Genomic DNA, 15,210 nt, shown 5'->3' with positions numbered 1-15,210 from the left:
CCGATGACACAGACCTACATTCACATAAAAAGATGAGCATGCGTAATACATTTTTAATGACAAAAGATTACAATAGAATAATAATCTTATAAGCTCATTTATAAAAACGTTTGTATTACAGGTATAGATACAAAAAGAATGTCTGAAATGAAACAATTCATCAAAATGAAACCATTATATCAGAATGACAGAAATATAGGTACTTTTTGTTTATTTTTTCTGTTCTTTCATGGGTTTTCCCCCGTTTTTATATATTACTGTTAAACAAACAACCAAAAAAAAGAGATTTCCTTTTGAGAAAAAGAAAAGACTGTTCCTAATGTCTCCTTAGTAAGAAAAGTTTCTTCACTTTTTAAAGGAAACTCACTGTTGCAACTTCTCAGGAATGATCACAGTTCCAGTTAATCCTAAACTAATTTCTCTTATTTAAACTAACATCTTGATACCACAAAAATCACCACTAACTGCTCCTAAAAATGAAGCACATACCACATTTTAATTGCTTGTTGTGCAAAGAATGCTCTTTGGCAGATTTTTGCCTGTAAATGCTCAGTTCTTATGTAATAAGGAGGCAACATCATTTGCCAAAAAGATTGTAAGAATCATGAAACCTTTGGTCATACAGCTATTTGATTAATCTATTTAGTCCTTAAGACTTGGGGACACTGGGCCTCTAGAAGTGAGCAACAGAGATTCCCATAAAAATCAGACACTTATCAAAATATGTCTGATATACCCCAGGAAGCAGTATTTTTCTGGGAATTTTCAAGAATACATTGAGCAATCACATGGTTATGTGTTGAATGAACCAGAAGACAATTTCCAAGTATTCTTAGAACCTTTTATTTAAGCCATTTACATTATTTAATAAAAGTATAACAGATACCTTTAATCCTCAAAGTAGTTTATTGACTAAGGATTACTCTCAACTCTTCGAGAGATGAACTAATTTATGAATTGGGCCCCAGCTCCTGAATCAAAATACCTGACTTTGAATCCAAATTCTCTACCACTTATTAAACTCTGGTTGGGACTATGGACATTCAAGTAACTTCTCTGTGCCTCAGTTTCTTCACTGGAGACATAGACATATTAGTAGCGTTCACTTCATAGTGTTATAGTAAAGATTTAATAAGAAAAATGCATGTAAAGTACATCATTAAATATTACATGTTAGTATATTATTAATACAAGTACTCTCTTCACCCTTGGACAAAATACCTATTTCTCATAATCACATGGAGGTTTCTGGTCAAGGTCCAGGAAGCTTCACAGGTAAGTGAAGTGATTTTGTGAGGCATTGTTGACTTACATCAAATAAAGTATGGACCAAAAAGATGCCCATAATGTAAAATGGTTTGGTTCCAGATCTTGGTCAATTTTGTTTTCTTAGCATAAAACCGAAAAAATGCTTCCTAAGCTAAACTCATGAATGCCTGTCTGCAAACTGGCTTCTCTTTCCAAATTCATTATTTCCATTAATATTGTCCTCTCACCATCAGGCTAGAACACTCATCATCTTTTACACAACTCCTTCCCTCCTCCACATCTAACCAGTCACCTTTGAACTCTTGTGTTCTCCACTAGCACCATAATAGCTATTACTACCCAAACTATGTTAAAGAAATGTACAATTTCTAATTTTATTCTCACAAAACCCAACTAAGAATCATTTCCATCTTACCTATGGGAAACTCACTGATTCAATAATCATCTAGCATCTTCTGCACACTAGTGGCAGAAATGGTAATAAGAAACTGAAGTTACAGAAAGTGCCCTACTGTGAGAGTGAAGACTTGAGCCTCTATCTGGTACCACTACTTACCAGTCGTGCAATCAGAGTAAATTATCTGATCTTCTACTTCTTGACCTGTTTATAGTCGTCCTTACCCTTCTCTATGCCCTGCATGCCATTTCTCAACCTTCTCTATACTTCAGTTCCCTCAACTATAACACAGGGATATTAGACATAGCACTGAGTTACTCTGAGGATTAAATGGGCTAATGCATAGAAGGGGTTTAGAACAGTTCCTGGCATGTACTAAGTACTCAAAACTAATAACTAACGTCTAGTCCATGGATTCTATACGAAATGGTCAAGTAATTTCTAAGCTCCATTTTGGCTTTGCAATTCCATACAAATGTATATATGTTTAAGAGATTCCATTGAAATATGGATTGATATCTGGTGTTGCTGCCTTACATTCTTGAAGTTTTAAAATTTCTGTTCTGTTTGTTCCACAAACATCTGGTGAGTAACCTGCTCTGTGGCAAGTAACATAACAGGTTCTGGGCAACAAAGATGAATAAGACATGCTCCCTATCCTAAGGAAACTAATAATCAATGAGAAATACAAACACAAAGACAAAAAGCTATTGGAAAACATGGCTACAGAGCTCTGAGGGAGGACTTATGAGGACCCCAAAGAGATAGTAGTCAGTCTTGACTGATGGTGGGATCTGGAAGAACTTCACTGAGGAGGCAGCACTTACCCCAGACCTTTAAGGATTGACAAGACCCTGCTGGCAGGGAATAGAGAACAGGGCATTTCAGTGAGAGCAAGCTATAAGAATCCAAAGACAGCGTTTTGGAAAAGGGTTTAGGACGCAGGTCTGGGAGTGTAGCTGAATCGTAAGCTGCAAGGTAGAGTGGGGAGGAGGTAAGACTTGAAAGGGAGATGGTTCCACGGTGTGGAAAGCTTTCAAAAATAATGCCCCAGAATGTGGTTTAGCCAGTGGGGCAAGGCACTCAGGGAGAAAACCTCACGAGGTCTGACTAGAAGAGTGCCAGTGGTCTCAATTAGGGCCTGATATGGTTGAGTGAAAAGAAAGTGAGCTTGGGGCCAAAGGGCCACACTTAGAGTCCCAGCTCCACTGCTGTCTGGGTGTGAGACCTCTGGAAAGTAATTTACATTATCTGAACCTCAGTTAAATTACTGAGCATCTACTGTGCCAGTGTTTTTCCAAAACTTATTTTATGGAACAATCAATGGAGTTTGTTAAAAGTGCATCTACATGACCTGCCTGTAGTGTGTGATTCAGGACATTTGCAGAGGGGGCCAGTAATCTGCCTTTCTAACAGAAACACCTGTAATTCAGAGGCCACTGGCCACCTTCCAGCCATACCACCACCAATGCCAGATGAGGAGACCAAGGGTCAAAGCGTGTGAACGCACATCTAGTCAGTAGCAGAGTGGTGGCATCTAGGTATATGGACTCCAACAGCAGTGCTTTGCTGCTGCTCTCATTTATTTACTCATTTATTTTACCATTATCTTGGTTGGACCCTAGTCTCACTGACTGCAAGTCATGACTATAGAGACCATCACCTCATCCTTTTCCCTTCCTCCCTAGCTTGGCCACTAAAGTAGGAACTGCTGCCCTTTCAGCAGTGGCTGTAGCCCTTTTCCCTCCCCAGCACCTCATGCACTCTCTACAAGGAAGGACACTCATCTCTTTGGCAGCCTAGAAGAAGGAACTGAGCAAGGACAGACTGACCCTTTGTTCTCTCTGTCGGGCCAGCTTGCCCAAACATGGGTTTGGTCTGGTCTCCAGTTCTACAGGATGTGAGCACCCTGTCTCTGCGGAAGAGGCATGTGGCTTGGTGTTGGGTTCAATTTAGGAAAACCAAAGGAAGTCCACGGTTTGTATCACAGTTCAAGTCACATTCTCTAATCTAGCCTTATTGATAATAGAGCTCGTATTATACTGCCTGATATTGTCTGGCCTTATTAATAATAAAGCTGATATTATACTTTCCCTCTGTGTGATTTTGCTGGACTAATTCTTGATTTGAAGAGGAATGAAAATTAGCCTCAAAACACCACAACCAAAGTTGAATGTAAACAAGTACATATTTTTATATATTGACTTAAAAAACATGTTTTTAAGGTTAAATTGCAATGCAGGTAACTCCTACCTAAAAAGGTACATTGCCTTTGACTGCAATTCTGGCAATTTGTTCCAAAGAAACAATTCAGAATTTGTGCAACGTTTTAGTTAGAATATATGCATTTAATCACAGTACTGCATAAGGTGGGGAAAAAGGTGATACAATCTGAATGCCTACCAATAAAATACTGGTTAAACAAATTAGGCAATCTATTAAAAATGATGTTACAGAAGAGTATTTATTAATAGAAAAAGATATACATAATATGTTGGTGGGGAAAAAGTTGCAAAATGATATATTATGTTCCTTTCACCATGAATATATAACAAGTATTTGCGTTTGTTTACCTACATTTATATGTGTGCATAGAAAGAAGTCTAAAAGGCCACACAGAAAAAGTGATCATCTTTAACAATGGGATCCTGGGAATTTAATATTTGGTATTATTTTTGCTTATTTGAGTTTTCTAATTTTTCTAGTGAACATGTATTGCTTTTTAAATTTCTTTTTATTTTAATAAAAATGGTTAAGCATTTTCGAAATTTCCAAGAAAAGTATTAACAATTGCTCCTCTTTCAATTTCAATCAATATCATGATGAATTTAATAAGTACTTTGTATTCTTAAAGGTAAATATGGCTATTTTTAATGAAAACAAACAAGTCTTTAGACCTTAAGGAAGTGTATTAAATTGGGGCAGGTTACTGCTGTTTCTGAGGATGGATTCCTTGTCTTTAACACCAGAAGTGTAACACTCACCCCAGTTTTCACATTAGGATTAAATTAAATATGACAACCCTGTAAGGTGCCTTGGAGAGTACGTAGCACAAGGTAGTAGCAAAAAAAAAAAAAGGAAAAAAAATCAGTCCTTCTCTCTTTCAAGGAAGAAAAAAACAAACAAACTTGAGTGTTAACTTAAAATTCTAATGTATGAATACAAATAAGAAAAAAAAAATTCAAGCAATGATTATTTTCCTAACACTGCCAGATAGCTGACTGGTCAACCCAACTGTAATAAACAGTAAATATTATTTACTTCAGTACTTTTGGTTTTGTTACAGACTTTAAGATGCCAAAACAAAGTCTAACATATTTGAGATAAGACTTCAGCACCTTTTTCCCTTGATCCAGGTCATTTTAACTAGTATACCAAGATGATACGACCATAATTATTTTCAGGTACCATTTATAGTGTTCAAAATTGAGGAATCCCATACAAAGAAAGCTGCATCCAATATATAAATATTTAACATTCATGGGATTTTACTGAAAGAAAAAGAAAAGTCCTGAAAGGAAAGAAGCTGGAATTTCCCAGGAGGCTAGAAAAACACTGATTTCTCCTTGCTGGCCAGCCAACATATCCCTTTGGACCTGATCCTTTTTGGTGACAAGAAAGCTAGAAAACTTTAAGCCAGAAGGAAATTCGAAGGGCAAAAAAAAAAAAAAATTACTTGCCCGTTGTCCTTCATATGGCTCCTGGATATCCTCTCTCTATAATTTTTGCAGTGGAGAGAAAAAACCCAGCTCCTACAGGATTAAGGGGAAAAAAATCTCCTAACCAAAAACATATTCTTACCTCAATTCAACTCCATTCAAGTAGTTAAGAGTTATCTGGCAATTTCATATCAAATATTAGAAGGCTATGAGACTTTCGGCTAACCTGAAATTTAGAAATCTGTTCCCTCATACGTCTCATTCCCTTTCATGGTGGATTACGGTGCTAAAGAGGAAAATCTGCTGCTCTCCTAACAATCACAAGGAAAGTGAGCCCAAGACAGGAAAACCAGATCTGGAAAAATACAATGACATTCCCCTGAATTTTTATTTATGCAAACATTTTCTAAAGGTTTGTCACCCAGTATCCAAACTCTGAGTCAGCATGATGGCACAAGAGGAACTGAAAGTTTCTTCCCTTTCTCTGGAGTTTCCCGGGTAGAGTCAAGCACTTCTTATGGCTGCAGAAATCCCATCAGGTGGGGCCCAAGGCACTGACTTACACCATCTTAGACTCCTGCTCTGCGGCCACAGCTAGAAAACAGCGCTTTTGCAGGCTTTGTGCCATCTGAACTTCTTGTCAACCAGATCAGGTAGACAAGCCAGATATTAATATGCCATTTTACCTTCCCAAAGTTTTCAGATGATGGAGACCTGACATTAGATCTCAGGTCTTTTAACATCTAGCCTAGTCCTTCCCTCCTCTATGTTTAGCCTTCATAGGGCACTGCCTACCTCTCTCTCTCTAATTAAGGCTCAAAAATTTTGTTCACCACATTGCAAAACGATAGAATCAATTTACAACACACAATGGCCTAGAATAGTCAGCACTGAGGTTGCCATGTGTATTTGAAAAGGACAGAACTTTTTAATACCTGAAAATACCTCGTGTTACTGAAAAAAAAGTCCCTTCTATCAATAAAAATGAATTGAAAAGCATTAACCACATGATTCTGAAACATACTTGAAGATGGTTTTCCTTTTACTAGTACTGTGTTTCCATCTCAAGAATCCTCCTGAAAAAAGCATTTCTGTCATCTCCATTTCTTCAATTAGGTTTCTAGGATCTAACTGAGAGATAAGTACTTCCTAAGATAAATCCTCATATGAGGGTCTAGTCCCTTCTTTCTTTATTCCAGTAGTGCACTCACCCAGCTGTTTTCAGGAGTTATCTGGAAACTCAATATTCCATATGGAGTAGTTTTGACTTCCTCATTAAAAACACTGGTCTAATGCTATTTTATTCACTGACGCAAAAAATAAGAGAAAAAGTAAAATAATCAAATACTAAGGATTACTTAGTAAACACTTTCAAGTTTTACTTTTCACATAGCATTTGGTTTCATAAAGACAGATCATTTGGAAATATCCAGAAAACACACACGCAAAATTTCTTCTACATTCTTCGTTAACTCAGCAAATTTACTGAGGTTTCTACTCTGTGCTAGGCTGACTGTAACTGTCATAATTCATCAGCAGTCCCTGAGTTTAAACTGGAGGACTGCTGATGATTGGCCCCCAGTTACTTTATGATGGCAACTGATCACTAGGTCATTAACTATCATCAATACTTTTTACAATTTTTATTGTAAGGTTTTCCAGGATTCAAAAAATTTATAAAAATATCTAAGTAAAAACGCAAATATCACGTTATTGCTTATAAGTGTGAGCCAAATAATGTGGACATAGAGTGTCAAACGATAGACAGTAGAGACTGGGAAGGGTGAGGGGGTAGGAGGGGGGTGGATGATGAGAAATTTCTTAATGGATACAATGTATGCTACTTGGATGATGGATTCTATAAAAGCTCTGACTTCACCACTATGCAATCTATGTATGTAACAAAATTACACTTGTACTCCATAAACTTATACAAATAAAAGAAATATATCTTAGTAGGTCAAATTTTAAAATTTTGCTCTGGTTACTGTTTCATTCAGAAGCTGACAATAATAATAAAAGAAAATTAAATATACCCTAGAACCACTCTCATTTTTAGAGAGCCTACCTTCTATCTACCTCTTCATTCTCTCTCTCTCGGCCTCCTGGGTTCAAGAGATTATCCTGCCTCAGCCTCCTGAGTAGCTTGGCGCCCGCCACCAAGTCCAGCTAATTTTTGTATTTTTTAGTAGAGATGGCGTTTCACCATGTTGGTCAGGCTGGTCTCAAACTCCTGACCTCAGGTGATCCACCTGCCTCTAGCAATAGGCAACTTTTTACAAGCGAACATAACAATGACTATAAATTACTATGATGAAGATCAAAATTTCACCTGCAAAACTGTCATCAAGTTCCACATAGGATTCCGTGTGGGCATAGGTAGATACAACAGTCAAGAAATCCAGCTTTTTAAAGATTCTACTTGTCCCTAGTTAGCTGCAAAAATAAACTATATTTCTAGACATTCTGTGATGCAACCTGTCTGCTAGTCCTATTTCTCCTATAAATGGAAAAATGGGGTTGGCAACAAAACTCTTGTTTGCTCTGCACTGCCCTTACAATTTTTCCCTATACAGATTGATGGCATGTGAGTACCATCGCTCAGTGAACTTTGTAAGTGATCTTACAAGTGGATAATTTCAGCAGGTTTACAGGTTTAGCTAGAGTGGGTATTGTATACAAATGCACTCTTTTACAGAGACTTTATAATCCTCTACACAGCCACTGCTAACAGTCTGCAAATAGTCCCAGCTAGATTATCAGAATTTCTGAGTTAGCAATGCTTCCTGCTCCCTGTCCAGTCCTCTGCTCAACTCCCCACTCTTCACTTGGGTACAGTTTAACTCCCAATTCCCCCCACCTCCACCCTCAGTCTTTGTTGTTGTACTCTAGGACATTTTAAGGCTTTCGGCTTCTCTTGAGAGACTGGATCATTTATATCCCTAAAAGAGTTTATAGCAGAGTCTACAGTTCCTAGGCAGGGACTTCAAGATCATAATATGTAAAAAGTAATGATGAACCTAAAGTATAATTTTTAAAATTATCTGAATAAAATCCAATGGCTGCCTTTTCTAAATAAGTAAGGACATGAGAGGATAGCACAGAGCAGTATTAAGTCTCTTGATTACTACAGTATTAGCTTCCTACAGACTGGCTCAGCTCAGCACAATCACTTAAGCAACAGCTTTAAAGAAGACAAGTTTTAAATGAACATTCCCTTAAAAAAAAAAAAAAAAAAGAGAGAGAGAGAGAGAGAGACCTTTAGTCCCAGGACAGCAGCACCTACATCATGCTGAGCTCTACTTTTACCTGGGAATAAAACATACATGTTTTTCTGCTTGCCACAGACAGTGCTAGCATGTTTTCTCTTTAAATTCCAAGTCTTTTACCAAAATCAAAAGGAAATAAGCTTTATAAAATTCCAATCATGTCTATGATACATAAATGAGGAACAAAAGGAGTCAAAAATGAAGTGATTTGATTGTTCAAAAAAAATTCAGTCACATAAACCCAAAATGGTTCTGCCTAAAGAACGTTTAAAAAAAAAAAAAAAACCTCATCCGCTACAAAATTGGTATTATAGCAAGTACTTGTGAGTCCACAAATTCAAGTCCGGAGGGTGCCATTTGTGAGACCCTATCTCTGTTCTGTTAAATCATCTAAGAGTCTCGGACCACAGGAAAGACTCGATCAAAACAATGAGGTTGATGAGAGCAAATTTAAGACCTGCATGGGGGTGGAAAAAACACTTCAAAAGCAAGATTTTTGCACATTGGCCCAATGGTCTCTTTTTCAGTGTGTGGTCTTTTTTTTTTTCCAGACTATCTTTTGAGTTGTTCTCATGTCTTTATGAATGAAGAAGAAACTACTAGGGTCATTTCAAAAACACTATCTGAGTAAGGACCAAGTATGTAAATGCAATATTAGCTCTGCAAGGGTTACATGTAGTATGGCTCCCTGGGACACTTAAATAAGCAAACTGGCCATAAGGTATTTGATGGGGGAATGGCAAGAGCTCCCAATTATTCTGACTATGATTCTGTCCCAAACTGTAGCAATGCAGTTAAGGAGGGATCAAACAGGAAACTTTGGGGGTTCTGAGGAATTTTCCCACACATTCTCCTGACATCTATATATACATTTGAGTTAGAATAATATACTTTCTAAAACTTATTCTACACTTGAAGGGGAAAACTCAAAAAGTGTACAACTTAAAATAGAAAAGTGAAAATTATAGGTAAGTCAAACGCAATAGCTTCTTGCAATAAAGTGAAAAGATACTCTACCTTAAAAATCTTGCATGAGATATAAGCCTTAGTCTCCGTCTATCCTTGAATATTATTTACGTGATTATTTTCAAAGGTATCCAACAATGTCACATACAGTAGTATATTCAGAAGCTTACTGATTAGACAAGCCCAACTTAGTTCCTTAATTCCAGATGTGAACAATGACAAAATCAGATTTTACCTGTTTATAAGCAAGTACAAATATGGAGGGTAAGACAAGTTATAATAGGTATAATTCTGTTTAATAGAAACCAAAGTGTTGATTCGCTTAAGGTAAAAGTCACAACAGAACTAAGTTATACAAGGTAATTAGAAAAGAACTCATGGAACATTTTCATAGCAATTTCTACTTAAAAAAAAAAAACAAATAAACATTTTAAAAGATAGCTGAAATGAGAACACCCCTATCTTTCCTTTCTCACCTAAAAATTGACTCTTAGAAAGATCACAAAGAACCAAAAACAATGAAGTTCGCAGCGCTACACTGACCAGGTGTTATTGTGGTTTGGTGTGACTGAGCTGCAATGTTTGCTGCAGCTTCCTGCACTGTGTTGCTTTTCCCGCCCCAAGCATCTGAAGAGAAATGAGATGTTTCTTTTCTGAGGTGTTAAACATTTGGGTTGCATGCGGGACAAATGGAAGATTGACACCTAAGATGAATAACCACAGTGCATTAGGCGAGCGGGAACTTTCACTACATTAAAGCTAGCCAAGCTCACCATTCACACGGTGTTCAGGCACACAACTGCCAGAGCCAAACTAGGGATGTAAAGAACGATTTTCTTCTTTTAATACTTTACCATTGGCCTACAGGGATTTTCATAAATAAAGTTCAGAGAAAGAAAGGTTTGGGAGTATGCTTTTAATAAACTCTCCAGGGTCCTGGCTCTAAAATATTTAACAGGCTTCTGCATCTTCTCTTCACTCTCTGTGAAGAAGATCAACTCAAGCCAAGGTTTACTATGCCCTAAGAACTCACGCTGACACCAAATATGTCATGATAGGTGCTTTCTTCTTAGACTCAATTTATCTGAACGAAGAATTCTTATTTAAAACTCTGTGAGAGACCCATTCATAAGACTTCTGGTATAGACACATACCCCTAAGGATTCCAGTTCTAGAAGGATGTAATTTGCCAATTAAAATTCCCCTTGAGAAGAAAAAAAGCTGAGTAGGTTAAAGTGGTTCTCCTGAACAGATAATACTGTATATTAGTCACAGCTAAAATCTGTTCGAGCATACATAAATTAGCGTTTGTCTAAAAAATAAGCAAAAGCATATGCACTTTTTATAATTAGATTCCAGCAGAAACATTTCTCTGCATGCCAGGTGGCCATAGCTGGTATCCTCTGGATTATCTGCAGTTACATACAAGCAGAAGACTATTTAGGGAAGGAGTGGTCAGGTCCCTCCCCCACCCCAGGTGTTTTTCCAGTCCTAACACTTTTGGGAAGCAGATGCAGTAAACAAGCAATTGTTTGTAATGCAAATTCAAGTAGCAGGATGCCAAGGGGATGCTCCCATCCTAAGCCCAAACACAAATGGTCACCATGCTCCTGACACCCTAGATGTAAATCTATCATTGTGGATGTTAGTGACAGAAACACTCAGCTCTGCTAAGGACAGAGTTAAAGAGCAAGAAGGCAGAAGTGTGGTTAGGGGTGAAGAAGAGCGGCTGTCTTCCGGTTAGTGTTTTTGATCTCAGAAACATTAAAAACAGCTGTTAGGTATTAAAAACCAAAGATTGTAACTCACTTCGGTTGCACCCTAAAAAAAAAAAAAATTTACATAGTCTTGTGGTTACAGCTGAAAAGCTTCTGGAATTGTGCAAACTGCAGAGTATCTCAAGAAAACATGCCTAAAATAAATACATCCTAATATGCAACAGAATAAAGCTAAGCAACAGATAACAGGGTAACTGTTTCCTGACCACACCCCTTTCTTACACTCTACCCAGACCAACATTTATTCTGGCCACAAATCTTTCCTAAACAATGAATGACTGTTTGATTCACTGACCTCAAAATTTTAATACATATACTAACAATAAATACCTTCCATCAAAAGATATTTTCTATCAAAATTTCAAACTGACTAGTATACTGGTAGATTGGGAGAAAAGACTGTGGAAACAGAAGACAGAATGCTGGCATAAAGAGGAAGACCAGCTTAATTTTCAACATTCTTAGGGATTATTTATAAATACCAATACATTTTCATTATACTGATTTTTAAAAATTACCATTTTGAAAGGAGAAGTGGAGAAGTAGCTGATCTTTTTAAGAAATAAATTCCACAAATGCTGTATACGCACAGCTGAAAAACATAAGGCTGTTTTGGTGGCTATTTTCTATTGTCACCAACACTGTACTTTGATTTGGCAAGATTATTTGTTATTCTCAAAATGATTTAACAGCCATCTTCAATTATTCCTTATCTAAAACATATTCTCCTTCCCTTCTCCACCCCCTCCAAAAAATAACAAAAAACCTTCCCAAATATTAAAGAGATATCTATATATTTGCATGTTTTGTTCAAAAATTTAAAGTCTCCTACAACTTTTAAAACTCAAGCATTTATTTGAGGGGTCTCTAAATATTAAACTATTTTCACTTTTTAAAATTCCTTTTAAGGTAGGAGATTCATCCTCATTACACAGATATCTTTATCATTAAATACTTGAAAAGCCTTAAAATATGAAATACCTATTTCTTATAGCAACCATCACAAGATCTCCCTCAAGATTAGAACTCCAAGATCTCCACTTTAACTACTATATAAAAATTAGAAAAATCTTATTCCCTAGCTGAGAGATCAAATATCCTTTTGAACTTTATTGGAAAATAATTACAGTACATCTAAATCACAGTGCTCAAAGTGATCATATTTGATATAAGTATCATTTCAACAACTGAAGATTACATGTAATGATAACCACAAATACTCTTGTTGATAACTGTTGATTTTGAACCACTATTCTCTGCTACTTTGGTGAATCTTCTCACTCCCAGATTTTGTTCACTAAGGTATTAACAACGTTACTCTTCCCAGATGTTTGTGACTGATTTTTTTCAGTTGGTAGAAACACTGGGCAAATAAGTCAAACACTATAGGTTCCATTTTACAATCCTAGATTTGACCTCCAGGGCTGTCAGTGAGACTGGAACCCTAATCCCTGAGACCCACACACATGTGTTTTTCATTGGGGGTTACATGGTAAAGGGAGAGTGGGGCTGGAGAGAAGGTAAATATATTGATGGGTCAGTAAAAAATCCATCACCACCGCCGGTGGGCTAATTCTAAGAGAGAACTCCATCACCAGCACATTTTACATCTACATACTACACAAGTTACCAGTTAGGTGTTTTCTCACTTAAATGAGGTTTCCACTTCCTAAGAGAAATGTCATCAAATAAACCCGAAATTCTTTATAATGTTATGCATTTGCATAATGCAGTTATAATACCACTGCATTTTTAGAATTTTAAAAGTTAACTAAACCACAAGATTAAAAGAAAGGAACAACTTTCATTAGGGTTATCTTTGAGTGATGCTTTCTCTACAATTGACAATAAAGCAAAAATAACTCATCCTCACCAAACCGATCCTAAGGAAACATTGACTGATACAACAAAATAAGACACTGTTTTAAAAGCCAAAGTAACATAACAAACATTCAGCTCCAAATGAGCTAAAGTAGTTCAGGTTCTAGAAAGCTTGTGGGCATTAAAAGCTATACAGTCCTTATTTAGGTGAAAAAATAAATCAGTTTCTTTTTCCTCTTATCACCATAGAGTGTACAACACTCACAAAATCATGGATTTGTTGATGTAACTTCACTTGATTTTATAACTTACGATCTGTTACATATTTATTTTAATCGATAAGCCAAAAGCTAAAATTCCAAAGGCAAGACATCAAAGGTAGCATTATTTTAAGGTGGCCATTCCTCACAACAGCTCTTATTTAGCAATGACTAGTTATATATAATGAAAGCATTTCCAATGAGTTTGGAAAAATAAACATTCTGCCAAAATACGAATCAATTTGCACTTCTGAACATAATTTGCAACATCAGCATGTTACTTACTGTTCTCGGGATGGGTGGAGAAAGAGATCCATTTGACATGTATGGGTCGTTATTCATATTTGGCATCATTATGTACCCGGAATAACTCGAGTAGGAGGGTCCCTTGTTGTAGAGGCCTCCATCTGGATGCTTTCCTGGGAGGATCCAAAGAACAATCAATGATGACTTTCCTTTTATATTACTGTATTTTTCATCTCAAAATCTAATCGTTCTAAGATAAATCAGACCTTATATAAAAGATTTGTTTACAAAATACTGTAACTGATTATGCTCTATTTTAGATTGACAGTATTTATTCTCTTAAATAGCTTAGCAGCAAACCAGATGTTTTAAAAACATGTGGTTCAAACAGTTCTTCCACTATTAACTGATGTTTTTACAAAACTAAGTGTTATCCATCTAACTTAATTTGTTCTAACACTAACAAACTGGACTAAAAAATACAGAACACACACAAATCTAAAACTGTAATATAAATATATTAAGCCATCTAGCTACACACACATACAGATTTATACACATGAAGTTATGTTTTGCCTTGCAGACAAACTCAAAAATTCTACCTGTGCTTGTAGATTTCCAGAAAAATTCTAGATTCTACTGCAAGAGTTGTTATCTAGTATATAGGCAACTATCCAAATTTATAAAGGATTAACTCTGGGAGGTTTAATTTCACGTGCTACACTTAGATCATTTTGCCAAAAAATTTCTGTTCAATATGTATATTTCTTCTTGTTAATCTGTGTAACTATTTTGTAGCTGAGGAAGAAGCCTAATATATAACTCTCTTCCCTGCTCCTGGTTAACATATTGTATGTAAAAACACTTCATTTCAGTTAGGCCAATTGTTAAGTAATTAATGGAGAACAGACAGGCTGACAAGGAAACCCTAAGGTGACTTCATTCTTTTAAAGTCACAAGGAATTCTCCTTAAGTCTAAATACATATGTATGTAATTTTAAAGTTTTTAGTAAGAATCAGAAATACGGAGAAAGTGTATCATCTCTGATATGCACATTCCTAATTATAAGTTTTATGTTTTTACAAGTTAGATTCTGCTCTGCTCATTTACTGACAGCCTTTTCACTGTAATAAGGAACAAGAAACAGCAATTTTGCAAGTGAAAATCCACTCAAAACTATTCTGGTTGGAAAACAAATCAATATATACTGTCATTCTTCTTAATAATATATTAAAAATACTAAAGATCTAAGCTAATTAGAACTTAAAGTAAGATGAGGAAGAGAAAAACTCATTATAGACATTCCCTCTTCCCCAAAGAATCTGGAACCCACTTGAAATCCAAAGGTCCCTAACTCATTCAAAAACACTTTTTAAATTACGTAACATACATTAGAGGTAAGCCATAAGTTTCCTGCATTTTCTTTACCATTTTATTAAAATAGTGGGCATAGTCTGACCTAGTCCCAGTTTCTTGAATTCAAAAATAACAAAACACACCTATTTATACAAATTGCACACCTTATCTGCTAAAGTCAGAAGAAG

The 15,210-nt window shown here is 36.2% G+C and overlaps 1 protein-coding gene across 6 annotated transcripts in view; it reads right to left on the bottom strand.

The window, feature by feature from the left end:
* Positions 1-15,210, bottom strand: part of LEF1 (lymphoid enhancer binding factor 1) — a 125,207-nt gene that overhangs the window by 102,713 nt on the left and 7,284 nt on the right. For all 6 annotated transcript variants that reach the window (XM_050791009.1, XM_050791011.1, XM_050791010.1 and 3 more), the window contains exon 3: positions 13,705-13,838. In XM_050791009.1, the coding sequence (XP_050646966.1) occupies positions 13,705-13,838 (134 nt within the window). The remainder of the gene's footprint in view (positions 1-13,704; positions 13,839-15,210) is intronic.

The sequence above is a fragment of the Macaca thibetana genome, chromosome 5 (assembly GCF_024542745.1).
Source record: "Macaca thibetana thibetana isolate TM-01 chromosome 5, ASM2454274v1, whole genome shotgun sequence".
NCBI classification, from domain to species: Eukaryota; Metazoa; Chordata; class Mammalia; order Primates; family Cercopithecidae; genus Macaca; species Macaca thibetana.
The sequence above is the reverse complement of the archived record's forward strand: the minus strand, read 5'-3'. Positions and strand labels throughout refer to the sequence as shown.